The 24,373-nt window shown below is 39.6% G+C and overlaps 1 protein-coding gene across 2 annotated transcripts in view; it reads right to left on the bottom strand.

The window, feature by feature from the left end:
• The window catches only part of LOC115411948 (myosin light chain kinase, smooth muscle-like), a 52,893-nt gene that overhangs the window by 12,420 nt on the left and 16,100 nt on the right, over positions 1-24,373 (bottom strand). For both annotated transcript variants that reach the window (XM_030124252.1, XM_030124253.1), the window contains exons 12-19: positions 22,117-22,239; positions 21,371-21,568; positions 20,704-20,911; positions 20,580-20,624; positions 17,295-17,414; positions 13,925-14,775; positions 7,405-7,521; positions 4,637-4,693 (exon numbers count right to left, since the gene is read on the bottom strand). In XM_030124252.1, the coding sequence (XP_029980112.1) occupies positions 4,637-4,693; positions 7,405-7,521; positions 13,925-14,775; positions 17,295-17,414; positions 20,580-20,624; positions 20,704-20,911; positions 21,371-21,568; positions 22,117-22,239 (1,719 nt within the window). The remainder of the gene's footprint in view (positions 1-4,636; positions 4,694-7,404; positions 7,522-13,924; positions 14,776-17,294; positions 17,415-20,579; positions 20,625-20,703; positions 20,912-21,370; positions 21,569-22,116; positions 22,240-24,373) is intronic.

The following is a 24,373-nucleotide window of genomic DNA, read 5'->3' as shown; positions in this document are numbered from 1 at the left end:
TTGTGTTTGCTAAAGGTTGTGTCTGTTCAAACTGAACATAGTGCGTGTCAGAGTAAGTCTGGTCCACTCGTCCCATCATGCACTGGGATTAATAATAGTAATAATAATCATAGTAATAGCAGACACTGATGAAGGATTAATGTTCATCTCTTCAACTCTGTTACCGGTTTGCCCCTCTGAGTCTAGACCAAGTATGTCCTTAGGGAGGACCAGCTGGCCGATGGAGACGGGTGTGGATGGATACACTGAGGACATAGTTGGTACAGACATGATGAAGACTGGTTCTGTCCTCAGTGGGACACTACTGTCCTATCCTCAGGTGTCTTCTGGTTCTGTAGTTACATATTGTTTGGTTCTAATAATAAACTGTCTTTGATGGATCATCAGGACTTGGATCCTGCAGGTGTTTGTCCTATTTGTCCTTTTTGGACTTCATCCACTGAGACATAAATATCTGAAGGATCTAAGGTCATGGTTTTCCACTGACAGTAAAGTCCAACCCAGTCCAGGGTTTCAGTCCACATCTGTCTCTGATTGGCCGTCGTGTTGAGATCTGTGTTTCATGACAGTTTTTGCTTTTCTGGATCCAAACAGACGAATAAACACAACATTTATAACCATCAAAAACGGAAAATCCCTGTACGTCCAAGTTTGAGAACGATGGGTGGACGGTGATCCTCCATAAAACAAAATGTCCTGTTAAGAGGTGGACTTTTACAGAGACTTCAGTGTCTTCACTGTAATAACTGGATGGACTTTTATTCAACTCTTTCACAGTAATTATCTGCTTTTTGCTGCCTTTGTCTATTTTTTTCTGTTTTTTTTTTTTCTTTTCAGTTTTTCCTCATGTCAAGCATCCTGTGAGTCTGGACGTCTGCACATCCATGGGTTTCATCCTAAATTGGGGCCGGAGTTGAGGACGAGCAGCGTCTTAAAAGGAGCAGCTCAGTGTCTGAATGTGTGAAGTAAAAACAAGTGCTGGAAACCAGGCCTTAAAAGGAAGAGGACGGGAGCACTGGACGTCTGCTGTCGGTTCACATCTGCTTCTCAGACTCTGCTCTGTGTCCTCGACGTCCACCTCATTATCACAGCACAACGCTGCCACAACACTGCTAATCATACACACCGTCGCTAATCACACACTGAAAACTGCAGCTGATATCAACAAACACTAAGATTAATCAGTCTGTTTAGGGAAAAAACACAACACATGGGACATGAGAACATTTAGCTAAGTGAAAAACACGTACTGAGCTAACCTAGCTTAGCAACAGGGAAACTACAGTCAGTGAAGCTAAAACAGTTAGCATGAGGATATATTAGTGATGTTCAAAGATGGGTTTAGACAGAGAAAGGGTTAAAATGACAGATTATTCATTTATGTCTGTGGCTCCAATAGGGCTGGGCGATAAAATGATAACGACATATATTGTGAGACAATTTTTCCTCGATAGAAATATGAGACATGCTCGGTACAATTTTGATAGAAGTCATTTGTCCATGTTTTGACAGACATAAGAACAGCCAATCATAATTAAGTAGCGCCGCACTGAACTAATCATGCTAGAGCCATGTCAAGTTAGGTTGACACACACAGCACAGGTGTGAGAGCCAGACACACACTAATGTTTGGGCTGCAGCGGTTGTTCCCTCAGGAGAAAATGTGACCGAGAACTCGGGCGACCGGGTTACTGAAAAGTAGGGTGCAAACCATTTCAGTTCGGGGTCTTCAATACAATACGGAGGTGTACCAAACGAATACGTGTAGCCAATGTAAAAAACACAAACATTGAACTTTTCTTAAGTTTACGTTTGGTTTCACGGCAGTTAAGGAACGCACCCCCACGAATATACCCCCGGTATTATTTTGTGAAGATGGTCTGTTTTGTTTGTGTTCTCTTTTAAAATTTGAAAGCTTTGGCCTGCTGGTCAGACATTTGGTTTTGTTTTAAATATATGTACCTTTATTATTCATCTGAAACAGTTGTATAATGTTCTTCAGCACATCTGACATGTTCAACCTCTGACAGAAAATAAATCATAATTAACTCAAAAATAACCTGATGTCTTCACAACTAACTTATGAGGAACAGAAAATTTAAACTTGACAAAAATAGTGATTTCATTTATATCGTGATACATATCGATATTGTCTGATATGAAAATCGCTCATATCGCCCAGCCCTAGGCTCCAATTAGTTTAATTACCACCGGTTTATATTAATTTTATATTAGTTGTTTTTACATACTACTACTATTCATCTTCCATCATGTTTTGCTGTATTTATTATTTCTGCATTTGTTCAAGAAACCACATAAAACTATTCTTTGTGACAATGTTGAAACTGAATTAAAAAAGAAAAATATAGTGAAAAATGTAGCTAATTTACTTTTTCACTAGCATCAGTAAAAAACAGAAATATGGATTTTTTTTTTTACAACAGTTCGAATCTTCTCTTTTAATGCTAGTAAAACAATAGAATGCATGAAAAGATTAATAGGATTCTCAGACACACAGAACAAATCAGGTGTCTGGTAGAATCATAGTTTTAGCTTTTAGCTTAGCTTAGCACAAAGACAAGATACTATACGCAGCCATAGTTAGCATAGAGGTTGACATAATGTTGGCTAATCTTGACACTTATAAATAATATTTTAGCTTCACAATGTTAGCATATTTAACAAAATGTGAAAAGGAACCTAGCTTAGTATAGCCACAAACCGCTAACACAAATCACATTATGTTTTAATGTTGAACAGTGTCAGTAAATAACGCTAGCATATCAGGGATCAATGGAAGAACAGCATAGGTTTAGCCTAGCTCAGCCCATAGTGTTAGCATTGTAAAAAAGCTGCTCTTATTTTTTTTATTTTTTTTTTGACACAAAAATGATAAATACATAAATAGTGAATAGACCAGAGGAGGATATGCTAACGCTAAAGCTAACATTAATGTTATCCAAGCTTTGTTTCAATACTGTTACAGAGTTTTGTTGAAGCTGTATTTTACTTATTTTAAAAACCAGCTTTACTACATACAACGATTTTGTTCGTCATGAGCTTTACTTTATAGTTTTGTTCTGTGTGGTGTCAGACAGTGAATTCAGCTGTAAATGCTGGTGTTTACTGGTGGTTGATGGGAACATGTGAACGGCAGATCAGGTTTCAAGAACGTGGTCTGATCTGGACCAGGACCATAAACACACTGAGGATTTAGAGCTGGATCATAAAGATAAGAGCAGATTTTCCACTGAGGCCTGAACCCAGAACACGTCCATTAAATGGCTGTATGAACACATGGATCATGTGACAGAACTATGTGGAACCTCAGCAGCTGAAAACCAACCAAAGCACATTAAAGAACCCAAGAACACCACAGAACCAGTACTCTAGGCCAGGATTATTCAAATCCGGTCCTTGAGGGCCGGTATCCTGCATGTTTTAAATATTCCCTTCTTCCAGCACATGTGGTTCAATTAATGATCAGCTCATCATCCAGCTCTGCAGAAGCCTGATAACAATGTAATGGCTTCCAGGTGTGATGGAAGAGGGAAATATCTAAAACGTGCAGGACACCGGCCCTCGAGGACCAGATCTGAATACCCCTGCTCTAGGCCTTTAGAAGCGGGTTGCGCTAGGTTTTATCTACTGATGCACAGCCAGCAAACCAACCAATCAGAGCCCAGGAGGGAATGAAAGCACCAACCAATCAGAGCCCAGGAGGGAATAAAAACACCAACCAATCAGAGCCCACGAGGGAATGATGTAACCAACCAATCAGAGCCCAGGAGGGAACGAAAGCACCAACCAATCAGAGCCCAGGAGGGAACGAAAGCACCATCTATCTATCTATCTATCTATCTATCTATCTATCTATCTATCTATCTATCTATCTATCTATCTATCTATCTATCTATCTATCTATCTATCTATCTATCTATCTATCTATCTATCTATCTATCTATCTATCTCATGTGTGCTGTGTACTCCTGTGTATGTCTACATTGTGATAGTTGTGTGTGTACATTGTGTGTCTGTATGTAATTGTGTGTGTGTGTGTGTGTAGTTGTGTGTGTGTGTTTTATATATATATATATATATATATATATATATATATATATATATATATACGAGGGCCGTTCAATAAGTTCATGGCCTCACCCAGAACAAAACACAGACTGATAATTTATATTTTATTTTTCAACATAATCTCCATTTACAGCAATGCACTTGGTCCATCGATGTTCAAGCATCACTATCCCATCACGAAAGAATGTAACATCCTGTATTATAACAACCAGTATTTCAGGGTGAGGCCATGAACTTATTGAACAGCCCTCATATATATGTGTGTGTATATATATATATATATATATATATATATATATACACACATATATACATATACATATATATATATATATATATATATATATATATATATATATACGTATATATATATATATATACGTATATATATATATATATATATATATATATATATATATATATATATATATATATATATATATATATATATATATATATATATAGTGTGTGTAGTTGTGTGTGCATGTGTGTGTTCCCGCCTTGTCCTTATTAGGGCATGTGCAGCCCCTTCCTGTTTTAAACTCACTCTCTGAGGTCGGAGTCGACTTCTTCTTCTTGTCTGATGGACAGTTTTCAGCAGGATCTGGAGAAGGAGACACAAACAGTTACAAAACTACCAAAAAACGCACAAAACACAGTGTAAAATGCCCAGTAAAATACAAAACACACTGTAAAACACACTGTAAAAACACACAAAACATACTGTAAAATACACTGTAAAACGCACAAAACACACTGTCAAACACACTGTAAGACACACTGTAAAACACAAAACACACTGTAAAACACACTGTAAAAACACACAAAACATACTGTGAAATACACTGTAAAATGCAAAAAACACACTGTAAAACACAATACAAGACACACTGTAAAACACAAAACACACCGTAAAACACACTGTAAGACACACAAATCATACTGTAAAACACACTGTAAAGCAAAGTGTAAAAACAGACAAAGCACACTGTAAAACACACAAGACATATTGTATAATACACTGTAAAACACAATGTAAAAACACACAAACATACAGAAAAACACATTGTAAGACACAAAACACATTGTAAGACACAAAACACACTGTAAAACACACAAAATGCACTGTTAAACACAAGAAACACACTGTAAAACACACAAAACAAACTATCAAATACAGCGACTGTTTTTCCATTTGCCTTGAACTACAACCGACAAAACATAAGAACAATGTTAGACTACAACTCCCAGGATGCATTTCAGCTTCACTTCCAATGTTAACATGTTTGCGTTGTTTCCTCTGTTGTGATGTAAAACCTCAGTATTTGCTCTCAGATACAGTAAAACAAATATAGGTAAAATATAGAATAAACCTGTTTTCACTGAAAAAGTCCAAGTATAATAGAATATTAAACAACTGTAACTTATTCAAGACTTAGACAAAAAACATCACTTAGAATCTAACCACTTTATGAATTAAAAACACAAATATTCAGAGATTTTGAGGAGTTTTTAATTCTAAAACTGAGACTTTAATGACTAAGTCTCAGTTTTAAACTGTCTGTTGATGAAATGCATCCTAGGAGTCGTAGTGTCCATGTGTGTCTCCACTGTGGTCATGTTTACATCAAACCTGAAGGATGTTCATTCGAATCCTTCACAAATATTTAACAGAACTGATTAAATGTGACGCTGCTTTATTTCCTCTGATTCCTGTCGGCCTTGGACGCTAATGAGCTTTTCCAGGAACGATGTCTGATAAAAACATTTGTTTGTGTTGATATTTGTCAAATTACAGGAAACTGAAATCAGCTGAGACCAGAGAGGAAGAAGAAACCTTTAACTGTTTCTGTTGGGTTTGATGAAGGTTCATGATCTGAGCCTCGTCCTGGACCCAAATCAACGCAGTTGAGTTTATGTGATGGACATTTTCATAAATGAATGAATGTTTTATTTTTTCAGTCATATACTACTCAAAACAATGACAAAGTAAACAACCAAAGCAAATTATTAACAGAAAACAACCAAAACAAGAAAGGAAATGTATCCCATGATACAAAAGAAATACTTTGTATAATTTTAGTGATATTTACACATTGAAAAGGAGCAAAGAAGTACACACTTATTTAATCCGACACCTTTTATATAAGTCATAAATTACAACTTTTCAACCTCCTGACATTCATCTGAGTTTATCAATAAAACAATGACCATCCCACCAGAGGAAAAGGAAAAAGAAGGTAAAAATAATAACAATTAAAAAGAAATAATCATTACTTTCCTTTTCCTTTAAAACCAAAATACAAACAGGAGAAAATTCATCGATGCTCAGACATTTTGATTCCATTTCTGGACAGAGTCATGTCTTTATCCATCTGTTTAACCCTTTTAGGTTTACCTTTAGAACAGGCCAGGATTTATTTATGGTTGTTTTTTTTTTTTTTGGAATAAAAGTGTCAGAAAATGTCTTTTTTTGTCAATTCTTTAGCACCTTTTTTCAGGAAGAACTTAACTTTCAATATCTGTCCATTAATTGTCATTATTATATGTAATAAATGCTTAAAATGGTGTGTTATAGTAAAAAAAATACGGTTAAACGGAGTGAATTTTTAAAAATCATTTCTGAAAAACAAATGTAAATGTTCATTATGAAACTTTATAAGATTTTAGAAATAAATTTTCAACTATTTTCCATGTGTTCAAACATTTTAGTTTGTCTAGATCATTCTGTGTCCATGTTCTTCTAATTTATAGGTTCTTTCTAGTCATTTTTATCCTGTGTGATAGTCTCTGTTCACTTCCTGTCTAGTTGTAGACAGAGACCCTCACTTCACTGACAAAAACATCCATCTGATTCTTCTACAGAGACGGTATCTCTTTATGCTGTGTATACAGTAAAAAAAGGTGTCTATTATATACATATATATATATATATATATAATTATGTAAAAGAATTCACCACTGAAATACTGCAAAAGGCATAAAAGTCTTCCATGTCTCTCTCACTGACTGCACTCTGCTGCTCTAAGCCCCGCCCACTTCCACCCCTCCCCCTTCGGCCAATGCAGGCTTCTACCCTAGTGTGTTGTAGACCAATAGAAAGAACCCAATCTCAGATAAGAGACGACCGTTGGATTCTGCCAATAGAACGGTTCAGGAGTTACAGTCATTTGAATGACGGTGGATGTAAAACTGTGGCGTTAGAAATACAACCATCTACAGAGGGTTAAAGTGAATTCTATGACGGTTCCAGTTGATTTAGTGACAGATGAAAGAGTTGAACCCAGAGTTGGTTTGTGTGTTTGTGTTTCCTACCGTCGACCAGGACCATACAGGAACACTCGGCTCGACCTGACGGACTCTCAGCTGCACATTTGTACTGGCCTTCATCCTCTGGAAGAGCTTTGTCTATGGTCAGAGAACAGAGGCCTCCTGGGAACACAACCACAACAACACACCGTCAGTATAGACCAACACATTGGTCACAACATTAGACATGACCTCAGTCTAACAGATTCAGACTCAGTGTTTAATCTGTTTATGTTCCAGATCCATATCAAACATCACATTAAACATATTAGAGCCAAAAAATTCCTTTCAATAAAACATGTGATGCTTTGTTCCTGTTGTTCATGCCAACATTTACTAAAGTTGTTTTTAATGGTTTTCATTTTGTTTCTGTGTGAAATATTCGTTCACTTCCTGGTCGTGGATGTCAGGTTTTGGTCAACATATGACCTGAGGCTGTGTTCTAATTGGACGATTACAGAATCAGCTTCAGCCAATCACTATGGTATTACTTACTTATGCTTATGTTCCTTTACTGTCAATGTATATGAACAATACAATGAAACTCAAAACTCAGAGTAAAATAATAAACGTAAAAAAAAAACCAAAACAGAAGTAAAAATAGAACGGTGGAAGAAGTCAAAATAAAAGTGAGAACATGAAACAGATGTGAAATGAAACAGCTCAGTCCTGTTGGTTCTGGGTTTTCTGAGTTTAACGGAGGATGAGACCGAATGGCGCCTGTCTGTGGTTGGACGGATCAGAGGGGGTGTGGCTTCATTCACGAAAGTACTGTGAACAACATATACCAACATGTATGAACTCACATCATCATGTTTAACGTTGTTCTTTACAGTCATCACATGTTAAGATTGTCCCACGCCTCTGTCCCACGTGGTTCAACATCACCCGCCACCTGAAGGTGACGGCTCAAAAAGGTGATGAGGGTCATTGAATGCATCATTGGTTTCATGTATTTCAGTGAGAGCATACGAGGCCAAACACATGTCGACACTGTCACATATGTTCAGTTACACGGCGAAACGCTAAAGCTACCATCGGACTGGGATTAAACCCATCGGCTTCAGTCTGTCAGTGAGGGGGCTTCTGGGAAATAGTGTCTGTTAACAACCACCAAATATCCTAACGACAATAACAACAATAACAACAACAATGTGACAGTGTATTCAGCTGTCTGAGCACTATAACCTTTGACCTTTAAGATGTGACAAAGCATTCACAGTATGCAGCTGAGACCGAGGACCAGGATCAGGACCAGGATCAGGATCAGGGCTGTCCTACAGACTGAAATAACAGCAGGATTAAACACACACAGGGAATCCTCTGGTATATTTAGCAGCAGGTTGTGACAGCGTTCAATCTGAGGACGTTCACACTTAACCAATAGTCAGTCAACAGGTGGGCAAGTGGGCGGAGTTACGTTATTTATGGGCGTATTTTCATCTGCACATTAAAAAACAAAAACGAGAAATGGGGAAAATACATAGAAAAACTAGAAAAGCACTTGGAGAGCGCAGACCTCTGTCAAGGCAGATCAGTGCCCCCCCCCATGTTTGTCTGTCTGTCTGTGTGCAAGATAACTCTAAAAGTTATGGATGGATTTAGATGAAAATTGTGGTGGTGATCGGGGGTGGGGGGGTGGGGTGGGACCACGGGGGTCCACTGGTTTGCCTTGGAGGAGGTCTGCGCTCTCTTGTCTAGAAAAGCACTCAGAGAGCGCAGACCTCTGCCAAGACTGGTCAGTGCCCCCACCCCCGATCACCACCAAAAATTAATAATTTGTTCCTTGTGCCAGTATCAACATTTCCTGAAATCGTCATCCAAATCCGTCCATAACTTTTTGAGTTATCTTGCACACAGACAGACAGACAAACCAGTGCCGACAAAAATATGACCTCCTTGGCAAAGGTAAATATCTAAATCCCGCTTCATGTGTTTCCTGTTGACAGAAACGTAAAAGGTTAAATAAAGGATGAATATGAGTAAAAATAAGAAATGAACAGAACCAAATATCAGAAAAACGGACAATTAATTGATAGTCGATTAACTGTTTACATCCCTAGTTCAAGGAGGCGTTTTCTGGTGTTAACTCTTCTGAGGACTTCTTGGTTTTTGACTCTGTCCATCCATGAGATGTCCATCATTCTTCTATATGTCCAGAGTTCAAAGGATGTCTGTTTCTTCTTCATTGGTGCTGTAAGTGTCCATGTCTCAGCTCCACAGAGTGTTGACCATACAAAGCTGTACAGAATCTGGATTCTTATTGGTAGTGGACTTCAGGGTCTTGTTAGTACTTTGTTTATCTTAGTAAAGGCTTATTTAATCATAGAAATTCTCCCAATTCCTTCTTCACATTTCCCATCCTCTGTCAGTTTGTAGATATATTGACTTGCTTGATAACTGCTCCATCATTCAGAAGTTGATTCTTGTCCTTTCTTGTGTTTTACTGATGACCATTGTCTTTGTTTTCTTAACGTTCATCTTCATGTTATAAACTTCTCCTGCTTCCTTAACTCTGTCTACAGTGACTTGGAGATCTTCCTCATTTTCTACTAGGACCACAGTATCATCAGCGTACCATATGTTGTTCATTCAGACGCCACCAATGTTGACTCCTTTGTAGTTCTTGATGTTCCTGCAGATGTGCTCAGTGACAGACCTGGTGATTGGACACATCTTTATCACACGCCTCGTTTGATCTAAATTTTGTCTGACATGCATCTGTTTAGTTGTATGGCTGCTCTTTGCATCCAGTAGAGATTGATAGTAGGTTGCAGGTCTCTCCTATCAGTGCCAATGTTCTTTCGGCATTCAATCATCTTCACGTGGTTCACTCGGCCAAAGGGTGAACCATGCTATGGAAATAAAACCTGATATAACAGCGTCTTATTAAGGATTTTACAAAATGGTGGAAAATATGGAAAAAATACCAAAGACAGAAGACAGAGACAGAAGACCTGGACCTGGGCCTTGATCTGGGCCTGACAGTTCCACTATGACAGATGAAAACAGGTCAAACAAACCTGGTGTGAAACCATCACCTGAAGATGAACTGAGATACAGATGGATCTAGATCCTGGATCAGATGGATTTACACCATCCCTCTCTTAAATCTGGATTAAACCACAGCTGACATCAACACAGCAACATGGATAATTTACACCAGACTCATGGACAGTCAACACTCTGACTGCTTTCCAACAAATCCAAAACCCAGGATTCTGTCGTGTTCAATAAATATGAAAAACAAATGACATGAAATGGAAACAGCAGCAAAACATCATCAGGGGATGAAGAGTTGAAGGAACAAGTGTAAAAATAAAGGCTTTGATGACCTGTGGAGGATCCATAAAGAATCAGTAAAGAGAAAATTAGACTCAGGTTGATGGACCACATGGATCAGAGCCTGGATCAGAGGTGTTTCTGTAAGTTTCAATATAGCAGATAATGGCAGACTATTATTTATTATCATTGTCATCTGTAAAAGCTGTGTTTATGTGAATGAACCAGTTTTATCGAACAACATGTTCGTGTATAAGACTCTAAGATTTGTGGGGGCTCATCCGGGATCAATATTTTCCAGTTTTCTTTGAAAGAAATGGAGAGTTTCTATTAACCTCAAGACCTCTGAACCTCAACAGGAGATCCTTCAGATTAAGATTTGGCAATTTTTGGGGACTCGTCCAGGATCACTGACCACCAATCTAAAATCCACTTCAGACTTAAGTCACAATAAGCTGATTTATTTTACATCCCATTAAGATCATAATGACTCAAATGCTGAAAGAGAAAAGCTTGATGACTATTGATGACTGTTGCAGTCTTTTCACTTAAACATAACATTAAAAATATAAAATAAGGATAAAATATAATATATATAAAATTATGACCTAATATTCAATGGCGGTGAATGAAAATTAAAATATGCTTAAATTAATGTTTTATGTTGAAGATCTCCTGAAAATTTGGCTGACGTTCAGTTTGGATGGAAACCTGACAGTTAACAGAAACAGGTGCAAGCATGAGGACAATAAAACTAAATAAATAAATAAAACTCCCAGAGTGCATTTCAGCAGCAGACATCCAAACACAGAGCTTCACTTTCTCCTGTTTTGTGATTTCTGAAACTAAACATCTTCTCTACGATGATTTGTTTACATTTATGATAATTATTAATAAAGGGAACACGATAATTTCATTATTACTGTTTGCGTTTTTTTGCAGTTTGTGATTCTATAGTATTGTTTTATTTCAATTTCAACAATGTTGCGTTTACACATTTTCTCAACATTGATTGGCTAGTGCTCCCTGGCAACAGCAGCTGATTGGTCAGAAATAAACCATGACTATGAAACAGTAGTTTTACAACCAAAGAACTCAACAATAAATCAACTGAAATGGAAAAGATCTTGAAAGCATAGTAATTAAATGAACAAAATTGATCACAACCATTTTTTTAATGAAATAATGAGTTTGGTTCAGTTTGTTGTTTGTACATTTGATCAGATTCATTAAACTATAGAAAAAACTTCAGATGGACTTCATCACCCATAAAGCCATGGAAAATAAAATCATTGTGAAACTAGAACAAATAATTACTACATCACAGTTACATCAGTCAACACTAAACTGTTACACTGCCTCATCCTTTAAATAAACACAAAACACTGCAAATAAATCTGAAGACAACAACTGTATAATCCATCCAGTTAACCTGTTCCACATAATTAGGGTTAATGTTCTCCTCTTTACCAAGTTCCAAGGCTTATAATAACCTCTAGTCTCATTAATGCCTATCAGTATCCAGGTCATTCTGTCACTGATTCTGTTTTGATCTTCAGGAATATAGTAAAATAACCTTGAAGACCCAGCTGTGTTGATTCTAAACTTAATAATAAGGTACCACATGATAATATTGACCAACGGTTTACAGTAGATACTTTCATGTATTTCATCCAAAATGGCTTGTCAATGGAAAGGTTCAGCTTTACAAGGTTTAACATAGGTTTTCTGTGTTCTATCTCTTTATTGAACTGATCATTCTGGTATGTTACAAGTTTATTTACACTTTTTACATAAAGGATTAAATATTGAAAGAAGCTCTAAAAACTCCATTAAAACTGAACTACACCAAGGTTCAGACAAGAGAAGATAAGACTTTATTTATCCCACCATGAAGAAATTTCATAGTTAACAGCAGCAACAAACAAAAAGCAATCACAGCGAGAAAAGAAAGGTAGAAAAAAAACCACGAGTGAAAATTAAAAATATACAGAGAAAATTCAAAAATTTGGTATTTATATAAATATTTATATAAATAAAGAATCTGAATTTAAAATGTTTAGAGTTAAGGTGTAAATTTAATCTTTCTTCATTTTAACATAGTTTAATAACTGTTTGAAAAAACGACTGCTGAACCATAATCTAATCAGGTTTGTGAATTAATCCTCGTTGATGTAGCTTCGTCTTCATTTCTGACCAATTGGCTGCTGTTGCCATGGAGATGAAACCAATCAGAGCTGTCCAGAGTTCTGAATGATACACTGTTACAACTAAATGCTGTTGCCATGGTTACAAAATGAAACTGAAAGTGAACAGATTGATTTGATTGAATTAAATTTCAATTGATGAATTTACTTTCAGTGTCAGTTTTCAGGATCGATTCTATTTATTAATTAGAATGTAAACTTCAGATGGAGTTAGTGCTGAGTGTTGTCGTTATTCTGTTCAACTGTAGATGGAACTCATGGTCGGGTCATTGCGGTGCATTCAGGTGGTGTCTGGTTAACGTCAATTCTGTTCTCTGGAGCGTAGTAACACAAATGTGGCTGTTGTGTGTAAAGTGATCTGTTCCCGTCTGAAATACCAGTGATGGTCTGTGGCCGCCGTCATACATCACATCCTGTGAGTTTCTATTGTTTCAGATCTGGTTCTATTAATAGAATGTGAATCCTGAGCTCAGTCGGCAGCTGGTTCAGACGCTTCACGACGCTCACAACAAACTGCATCAAACCCAACACTGACGGTTCAGTCAAATTCACACTGGCCTCTGATTGGATGGAACAGATTTAACCCCTGACACAAAGAAACAACACAACTATGTTAAAGTTTCACCAGATGATCTGTCAGCGAACAGAGGGAAGACACTAACATTTACAGATCTGTTACCGTCATCATCATCATCATCATCATCATCATCATCATTCTATTAAGTCGTCACCAGTTTTCAATACATGTGGGTTTTTACACACCAACACTGATCAGAGTGGAATTAATGTTCATGTGTCTGATGTGAACTTTAAGTGTCTGAACATTAGATTAATGTGACAGGATGTTAAATGTCAACCTTGGACGTTTCAGAACCTGGACTTTGTCTCCAGTTCTTCTACCTGTGGTTTTCTTTGAAATGTTGCTTCATAAATCATCTGATGTGAATTAAATGGCGGCAGCTGATGGAGGAAAAACTGCAGAATTTGACTCAATGGGTGCTTTGTGTGTGTGTGTGTGTGTGTGTGTGACCTCTGACCTTCTTTGGCGAGGACGATGAACTTGGATGATTTGATGACTTTCCCATCCAGCGTCCAGGTGACAGTGACGTTGGCGGGGTCAGGGGTGTTGGAGAGGTGGCACTGCAGCCGGAGACGCTGTCCATCCAGCACCGTGACGTCGCTCAGCTTCTCTGAGAACTCGGGCGCTTTACCACCTCCTCCTCCTCCGCCACCACTCTTCTTCTCATTAATCCCTCCATCCACACAGTTATTCACTGCCACCTTCTCGCCGTTCTTCTCACTGTTCTTCTCGCTGTTCTTCTCAGCTGGTTTCTTCTTGTTGGCCAGGACAGAGCGGAAGTCGCTGGCGTTCTTGTTGGAGGCGTCTGCAGGTTTGTTACTGTTTCCAGTGGCGGTGGCGGCGGCGCTGCCCTTCTTTCCCAGGACGGCCCTGAAGTCGACCTGCTGTGTCGAGTTCACCTTGCGCTCATCGTCGGTTTTGGGCTTGACGCCTTTGAGGTTGGCCTTAAAGTCCATCTTGGGGTCCGCGGCCTCCTCCTCGGGTCCCGGTTTGCGGTTGTCGGTGCTTCTGGCAGCTCGGCGTCCCAGCAGCGAGCGGAAGTCAAGCTGCTGCGCCTCCCTCTGTCGCAGCTCCTCTTCGCCGCGCTCCCTGGTTTCCACAGAGCGTCGGAGGAGGCCTCGCGGAGCGGTGTTGGGACGGTCTTGGCCTTGGTCGTTGGGGCCGGTGTCAGGGCTTCCTCCCGGTCGCTCCTGCTGCTCCTGCTTGGCCTCCTGCCACTGCCGACTGACGGAGCCGCTGCTGCTTCTGTGCTGAACGCCTCCTCCTGCTCCTCCTCTTCCTCCTCCTCCTCCTCGTCCGGACACAGAGCTGCAGATGGAGAGAGAGAGGAGCGGGGAATAAACAGAGGCAGTTAAAAGGCGGCTGAAACAGGAGGACGGGCCCCGCCCCCGGCAGCTGGAGAAGGGGGAGTCGAGACCTCCACTCCAAATGTTGGAGTTACATCACAAGTGACTCGTCTGCCCATATATGGGCATGAACAGCCTGAACACACACACATGTAAACACACTGGTCTGTGAGTTCATATAATTCCCAGTCGTCCCAGTTACTTTATAAGACTGAGAAAAGGTTCTGACTGGTGCTGTGTGCGCTTTGGTCTAAGTCTGTCCTGGTTCCAGATGGTTCTGCTCCAGTAGAAGCTGTGGATCTGAACCAGTAAACAGTGGTTTCTATCCAGCTGAGACTCTCAGAGGAAACACTGGCTCTGATTGGTTTGGTGATATGAACGGATTAAGGAAGCTTTAGGGAATTTCTGGATATAGGACACGGATGGACGGCTGCAGGGGATGATGGAGGCTGAGAGGGGGTCTGGGGTGGGGGTGGGGGGTCAGTCACATGGAAATATTCATTTACACATTATTCTAATTAATGACAACAACACAAGCTGGAGGCGTGGTTACACCCTGGGTCTGATCCCACCACCAGGCCTTTCTGAGCTGGTCCTGCACTGTCTTGTACTGATCCTCTACTGGTCCTGTACTGTTTTTGTACTGGTCTTGTACTGGTTCTCTATTGGTCTTGTACTGGTCCTGTACGGGTTCTCAATTTTTGTTGATTATGTTTTTGATTTTGTAATTCATTTGTTCAAATTTGTGGTCATTAGAACTTTAACAAATCAACAAACACAACATTGAACTTTTCAACATGACTGTAGGACTGAAGATGAAGTATTCTTCATTTAATGATGGTTCAGGGGCTTTTCCTCTGTTATGCGAGTATAAATACAGAGCAGTGGCCGTCCAGTGTTGTTATGACTGGTTCTGGTCTCTAATAACTCACATATATTTACATATTTTAGAGTAAAAGAGGCGCCCAGTTCTTCGAAACACCTCCTCTGTTCCCATCAGTGGAGTTTGGTCCAAGGCTGATGGGAACAGAGAAGGTTTTCAGCTGCAGATACTCTGTATGTTTACCTGTAGTACTGTTGCAGTACTGATGTAGTACTAATGTAATACAGGTGTAGTACAGACGTAGTACTGATGTAGTGCAGGTGTAGTATTAATGTAGTACAGGTGTAGAACAGGTGTAGTACAGATGTAGTACAGGTGAAGTATGGGTGTAGTACCAATATAGTAAATATGTAGTACAGACGTAGTGCAGGTGTAGTATGGGTGTAGTACCAATATAGTACAGGTGTAGTACAGATGTAGTACAAACGTAGTACAGGTGTAGTATAGATGTAGCGCTGATGTAGTACAGACGCAGTACTAATGGAGTACAGATGCAGTACTGACGTAGTACAGATGTAGTAATGATGTAGTACAGGTGTAGTACTAATGTAGAACAGGTGTAGAACAGGTGTAGTACAGACGTAGTACAGATATAGTACAGACATGGTGCAGGTGTAGTATGGGTGTAGTGCCAATATAGTACAAGTGTTGTACAGATGTAATACAAACGTAGTACAAGTGTAGTATAGATGTAGTGCTGATGTAGTACAGACGCAGTACTGATGGAGTACAGACGCAGTACTGATGTAGTACAGATGTAGTAATGATGTAGACAGTACAGGTGTAGTACAAAACTAGTGCAGATGTAGTACTGATGTAGTATAGATGTAGTACTGATGTAGTACAGGTGTAGTACTGATGTAGTACAGGTGTAGTAGAGATGTAGTACAGATGTGGTACTGATATAGTACAGGTGTGGTACTGATGCAGTACAGGTGTATAACCGATCTAGTACAGATGTACAGGGTGGGGAAGCAAAATTTACAATGAACATTTAGTTGTTTTTTCTCAGCAGGCACTACGTCAATTGTTTTGAAACCAAACATATATTGATGTCATAATCATACCTAACACTATTATCCATACCTTTTCAGAAACTTTTGCCCATATGAGTAATCAGGAAAGCAAACGTCAAAGAGTGTGCGATTTGCTGAATGCACTCGTCACACCAAAGGAGATTTCAAAAATAGTTGGAGTGTCCATAAAGACTGTTTATAATGGAAAGAAGAGAATGACTATGAGCAAAACTATTACCAGAAAGTCTGGAAGATACTATTAAAGAAGAATGGGAGAAGTTGTCACCCGAATATTTGAGGAACACTTGCGCAAGTTTCAGGAAGCGTGTGAAGGCAGTTATTGAGAAAGAAGGAGGACACACAGAATAAAAACATTTTCTATTATGTCAGTTTTCTTGTGGCAAATAAATTCTCATGACTTTCAATAAACTAATTTGTCATACACTGTCTTTCAATCCCTGCCTCAAAATATTGTAAATTTTGCTTCCCCACCGTGTAGTCCTGATGTGGGTTTACTGTGTGTACTGTGTGTACTGAGTTGGATCCAAATGCTGAGTTTATGTTTGGTTTGGTCTGGTTCACCTGCGGTCATCTGCTGGGCCTGGTTCTGAGCCTGGTTCTGGTCCTGGTTCTGTGGTTGGGTCCAGATCTCCATCGGTCACTGACAGACGGGCCACGGCGCTGCACTGACCAACCGGGTTCCTACAAACACATGACATCATTGTCATCGTGTGACTGCAGCCAACAGATGATGTCAACGAAACTACTGAGCTCAGAATCAAATCCACTGTTAACGCCAAATCCACCGTTAACGTCAAATCCACCGTTAACGTCAGTAAAGAAAGTTTCATATCAGTCTGAGAGTGGTCACAGTAAAGACGATATGAGACAAAAAGTGGTGCATTTTAAAATGACTCTGAGTCCAGAATGATGTAAAAATAGATACTATTGAAGTTCTACATAAATCCAACAGATTTTCCTTCTATATTTGATCTTCCCTCATTATTCAACATCCATTAAACCCTTGAGTTTTTCATTCACTCATCTTTTCGTGTTTCAGTTGCTTTCGCCTGGAATCAGATGTTAAAATTCACTTTATCCATTCATTTTCTGCTTTTAAACATGTAGTGAATTCAACATTCTGTGACAGTCAACCTGATTTATATTACCTCTGCCGTTCCTTGGCGGAGGTTACGTTTCATCGTTTCATCTGTTAGCAAGATAACTCAAAAAGTTATGGACAGATTTTGAAAAAAATGTAGATACTGGCACAAGGAACAATGATTACATTTTGGTGGTGATCGGGGGGTGGGGGCAAAAGATAAATAAAATAGTCCATTGGGGCAGAATCTGCCACTAAAGGCTCATGTGGACCAAGACCAGATCTAAACTTGTAACTGGGCTCCAAATATGACTTCCTATCAGTGATCAGTATCAATATATTGCTATCTCTAACCATTTACATGTTACAAAGCATCTACGTAAATATGGACCATTATAAGGAAATAGAACATTTTTAATACCGTACTTTCTGGACTATAAGCCGCGACTTTTTTCTCATGCTTCGAACCCGGAGGCTTATACAACGATGTGGCTCAAGTATAGATTTTTATGGGCTAACTGCCTCCAGGGGGCGCTCTAGCAGGAAGCGCAAAAGCGAGACAGACAGGTGGAAGAGGTGATGTGAAGAGGAGGAGTTTTAAGCTTAACTTTTAACAATCATTTTGCACAAACCTTCATCATGGAAAACACACAAAGAAATGCATATGATGCAGCTTTTAAGTTAAAAGCGATTGATGTGTCTGTCCAAGAAGGTAATAGAGCTGCAGCACAGAAGTGCCATGGAGAGCGACAATGAAAGAGAGACTGAGAAGGTGTGTGACGGAGCCTTTCTGAGGCTGTTCAACTCCGACACTGAAGAAGATGACTTCAGTGGCTGCAGTGTGCAGAAGGAAGAGGAAGATAGCGTTCAGTGACTTTACTGGATTTTTGAACCAGCTGTGTTACTGCCATTTTACTGCCGTGTTACAGGCACTGTTTGGAAAAAAGCAGTTAAGGTATGGAAATAAATATTTACATAATCTTTCCGTTTACCATCTTTCTGTGAAAATATCTCATTACAATGCGGACACCTGCGGCTTATAGTCAGGTGTGGTTTATAGCCCGGAAAGTACGATAATTCAAATATTCATCAAAAATTCAAAAATCGAAATTTCTCAAAACTGTGAATAAACTTTGTAGACACTGACCCACACAAAATACACATCAAATTAAAGCTGCAAGCAGCATTGGGTGGGACCTTGCACCTTGGCCCAGCCCTGCCTCCTGTTACCGTGAGGGACTAACTGGTGTAGATAATCAAGCAAAATCTCACATACCCACAATGCAATGTGGCAAACCCCCGTTAGAAAATGTGCAGAGAGAAAGTCGACTTCCCCTGGGAGTCGAATCTGAGTCTACAGTGTGGCAGTCTGATGTACTGACTATAGTACACAGTCTGATGTACTAACCACTACAGTACAGTCTGATGTACTAACCACTACAGTACACAGTCTGATGTACTAACCACTACAGTACTGTCTGATGTACTAACCACTACAGTACACAGTCTGATGTACTAACCACTACAGTACACAGTCTGATGTACTAACCACTATAGTACACAGTCTGATGTGTGTCTGTTTGTAACATGGCTCCTTATGGAGCAGATGTGTGTCTGTGTTGAATTCAGTGAGAAACCACCTCAAACAAACTGTGATTAATCCATAACCATACATTGTATCTGAAAATTTTTTAAACATGAGACTTGTGGTGGGTCTTGTGAATGTATCGATATATAATATGTGGGGAAAAAAGTCCAAAGTGAATAATGAGCTTCAGACTTCGCAACTTTCAGGGTTTACATAAAAAAAACTAAGACAGTTACGATAAAGCTGTATACAACTTTTTTGACAAGGGTTTATTCTATCATTTGCTGCTATTTAGAAGCCAGTACAACAAACGGCCTCGGACAAGACAGTTTTTGACATTTCAGTTTGAAAGGCAAATTGCAAACTTCCTGTTCGAGTTAGCTCATAAGTGCCAGTGTATGATCCGTAGGGCTAAATGAGACCAACATTTTGGCATTGGTTTCATGTCTCTACAACATTCCTACTGGAAGTTTGTGTGCAAGCATTTTTTTGATTTAAAGGCAAATTGCTAACTTCCTGTTGGATTTAGCTCATGGCTGTCAGTATATGATTTGTTGGGCTTGATGAGACAAAAATTTCAGTGTTTGTTTCATGTCTCTATGACATTCCTACTGGCTGCTAGGGCCATTTTTGTGTATGTAGGTGGCACTACAGAGCACATTTTGGCACCTAAGGGATTAATTTGGATAGTTTATCAAATTTTTTGCCAGATGTGACATGTGTGCCAAATTTGGTGAGTTTTTGAGCATGCTGAAGAGGTCAAATTCCAGTTTAAAGTGCGAGTGGGAGAACAATATAAAAATGAACAAAATACAACAGAGGCCTTGCCTGTCAGGCAAGGCCTCTCACTCTGTTAGTGAGAGGGACTCGCCCTATGGGCTCAGTCCCTCATTAGAAGTGAATCCGACCAGTAGTACAGTCTGAGATGTTTGAGGAAATTAATAACAAAGACAAAGACAAAAAGACAGTTTCTTCACAATAACTCATGACCGAGCAACTGGTGAAATAAAAACAACAGGAACCAGTGGAGAAAATAATAGAATAAACACAGACAAAAAGACCTGATGAAGACAGGACAGAAGGACAGAAGGAGGAGGAGGAGGGAGACGTGGGGGGTTGGTCCAGTCCATAGAGGACCACTAGTTCAGGTCTGTGATTATTGATTATTAATCCTCACCTAAGGCTGATCAGATATTCTCCTGCATGACGCTTCTGGACTCTCCTGAAACAAACACATGGTTCTGATCATCACTGTCACTCAGATGCATTTAAAACCAGGACACAGTGGACACCAGACAGACCTGATCAGCAGAGACACCACGTCCTCCTTCTGTAGCAGCTCGAAGTCTCCCCCAGAGGTCAAAGGTCGGCCCCGGCCACACCTGGTCCAGGTGAACTGAGGGAACGGGTCTCCAGCCACAGCGCAGGACAGGAGGACGTGTTGACCCACGGACGCACACAGAGCTTTGGGTTTAGTGATGAACCAGGGCTGGACGCCGTCCGGAGGCTCTGAGGATGGACACGAGGATAGGACAGACATGAGGACAAGGACGGCCACAACGAACATACTATTACTACTACTACTACTACTACTACTATTACTATTATTATTATTGATATTATTACAATATTGTTCATCTTTTGTACTATCTTTATGCTGCACATTTTTTTAAATTCTGTTGCTGCCTTGACCACTGAATTTCCCTGTCGTGGGATCAATAAAGGCTCTAATCTAATCAAATCTAATCTAATTGGGTTAGTTAGTTATCTGGTTAGTTATACCGTTACTTCGGTAGCTCAGGTACTTTCATAGTTGTCAAACTAGTTTTTATTGTTATTAATGATGTTATTGTCGTTTGTCATTCCATTAATTATTGGTAAATTCCACAGGTTTTCTCTGAAGTCAGCCTGTGGGTTTTCTAATCATCCCTACATCTAACTAGTCCCTGGTTCTGTGGGGTCCTTTACCATCCACAGTGAGCTGGGCTTCAGTCCGGTCCTCTCCGTACTTGTTCCAGGCCTGGCAGCTGTACGTCCCATTGTCCTCTGGGAAAACCTCCTGGATCAGTAGAGTGCAGCGGTTCTCTTCCCGAATCAGCTGGAAGTCCTCCGACTCCGACACCTCCTGGCCGTCATGGAACCACAGTACCTCCGGACGAGGGTCCCCTGAGGACCAGCAGCATAAGGACACCAGTAAGACCAGTAAACCAGGACACCAGTATGAAAAGGAAATCCAGGACACCAGGACAACAGTAACACCAGGAAACCAGGACACCAGTAAGACCAGTAAACCCAGTATAAACCATCTAAAGCCTTGGGTTGAACCCATTTCCATCCAAACTGGACCAGTGTTGAAGGTCGGTCTGATGAACATGTACATTCACTCCTGTTGGTTCTGGTTCTGTTAGTTCCATTAATCATGTAAATACATGTTGGATCTCCAGACCCAGACAGCTGCAGTCTGGGTTCATATATGTGTTCCATGTGTCATGTCCACATGATCTCCTTTAATGTTCTCTGCTCTGATTTTCCTTTTCTATGGAGGAAACCCCAGTGGAACATCATTATGTAACATATGATACTACAGAGCCTTCAGGCTGAGGACAGAGGACACGTCCAATCCAACACACAGGGGACGCTCGGCGTGTCCTCGTCTCAACCCATCTCCATGGAGACCAGACAGGAAGAACCACACAGGACGGGTACAGTCGTACCTGTCAGCTCTGTCGTCATGGCGACTCTGCTGCCGTCCATCACCTTCAGGTTGGTCAGACCGAGGATGAACCGCGGAGCTGCACGACGACCTCCGACCTCTGACCTCCGACCCTGGACCCTGTCTGAAGAAGACAGGACACTGGGTAAGTACTGTGATACAAGTACACGGAGCATACAAATACATGGAACACACAAGTACACGGAACATACAAGTATATGGAACATACAAGTACACAGAGCATACAAGTACACAAAACATACAAGTACCCGGATCATACAAATACATGGAACACACAAATACACGGAACATACAAATACACGGAACATACAAGTACACAGACCATACAAGTACACGAAACATACAAGTACACGGAGCATACAAATACATGGAACACACAAGTACACGGAACATACAAGTACACAGACCATACAAGTACACAAAACATACAAGTACACAAAACATACAAGTACACAGAACATACAAGTACACAGACCATACAAGTACACGAAACATACAAGTACACAGAGCATACAAATACATGGAACACACAAGTACACGGAACATACAAGTACACAGCACATACAAGTACACGGAACATACAAGTACACAGACCATACAAGTACACGAAACGTACAAGTACACGAAACATACAAGTACACAAAACATACAAGTACACGGAACACATAAGTACACGAAACATACAAGCACACGGAGCATTCAAGTACATGAAACATACAAGTACACAGAACATGCAAGTACACAGAACATACAAGCACACGGAGCATACAAGTACACGGAACATACAAGTACACGTAGAACACATATGTACACACATACAGTGATTTCAAACACACAAGTCGGTTTCAGACTCTGGAAAACATGGAGGAGGAGGAGGGGGAAAAAGGAAATCCACAATCCATATATGGACACGAGTCTGAAACACACGGATAATCTGGACACACACACACACACACACACACACACACACACACACACACACACACACACACACACACACACACACAGATTCACACAGACTCACACACACAGCTCTGTGTTTAACTCTTTGTGTATCCAGTCTGTGGACAGTCGTATCTTAAAGTCACATTAACCCTTTAAATGTCGACATATTTCAACATATTTTACAATAGCAGTGTAAATAACAGAGTCTGCTGACAAGACGAATGGGTAATGTAGAGTCAGAGAGAAAACAATATTTAATTGATTTGAAATGTTTAAATAAATATCTGTGGTCTGAGGTCATTTATAGTGGACATTTAACCCTTTTATGAAAATAAATAGAAGGTAAAATGTAAAACTGATCCAGTCTCACAGATGAGTTGGACACAGACATGGATTTAACCCTGTAAAGCCTGAATCATTGAATCACTGACAGAAAACTCCAAGAAAACTCCTTCTTTGACACTGAAACCTTTATTGGTCCTTCTGAACAATCCAAATATTTTTTTTTCAAATATCAATTTCCATGTATGAATTTCAATTTTGTATCATATTTGACACCTCAGGTCTCAAATATTATTATTTTTGAACAAACAAAAACATAATATAACACAAACATGGCTAACAAATTGGTAATTCCTTTTCAAAATTGGCAAAGTTCTGCCTCCTTCCTCATTAATGACAACCGTGTAGTGTCACTGGAAAGGCCTCTGGTCAACAAATTCCTCCGCCCTGGTGGATTATCTGTGTGTTGCATGTATCTAATTGTATACATCAGATTTTTCAAGAAAAAAAAATATCATACTGATCATGTAGAGGGCTTCAAAACTCATGTATCAAATATGATACGTTTGGTGTTACAGGGTTAAAATCAATGAATGAACCTGTAATTGATGGGACGTTTAATTAATGAATTTATTCAATTAAAGGTGAATCAACTGGAAACAACTGGAGCAGGAATCTTAAGTATCTTAAAAGTGTAATGATCAAAATCATCAAAAAGATACATTACACAGTTTTAGCAAAATTTTCAGTACTGCTTAAGACTCATAGTGTTAGCTTAGCTTAATTACACCATGCTAGCTTGAAGTTTACAGATAGTTAAAGGTGTGATATGTAGTAGTTCCACTTTACAACACAGGTCTGTTCCATTAGAATTAGACGAGGGCTGTTTTTATATGATCTAAAGTGGGCCAAAGCAGTAAAATAATAGATAAATTAACCTATAAATATTGACACTTCCAAATTTGCAAAAAAAAGTAAAATGAAATAATGAAAATGTTAAAATCTACATT

This window comes from Sphaeramia orbicularis, chromosome 21 (genome assembly GCF_902148855.1).
Source record: "Sphaeramia orbicularis chromosome 21, fSphaOr1.1, whole genome shotgun sequence".
NCBI classification, from domain to species: domain Eukaryota; kingdom Metazoa; phylum Chordata; class Actinopteri; order Kurtiformes; family Apogonidae; genus Sphaeramia; species Sphaeramia orbicularis.
The sequence above is the reverse complement of the archived record's forward strand: the minus strand, read 5'-3'. Positions and strand labels throughout refer to the sequence as shown.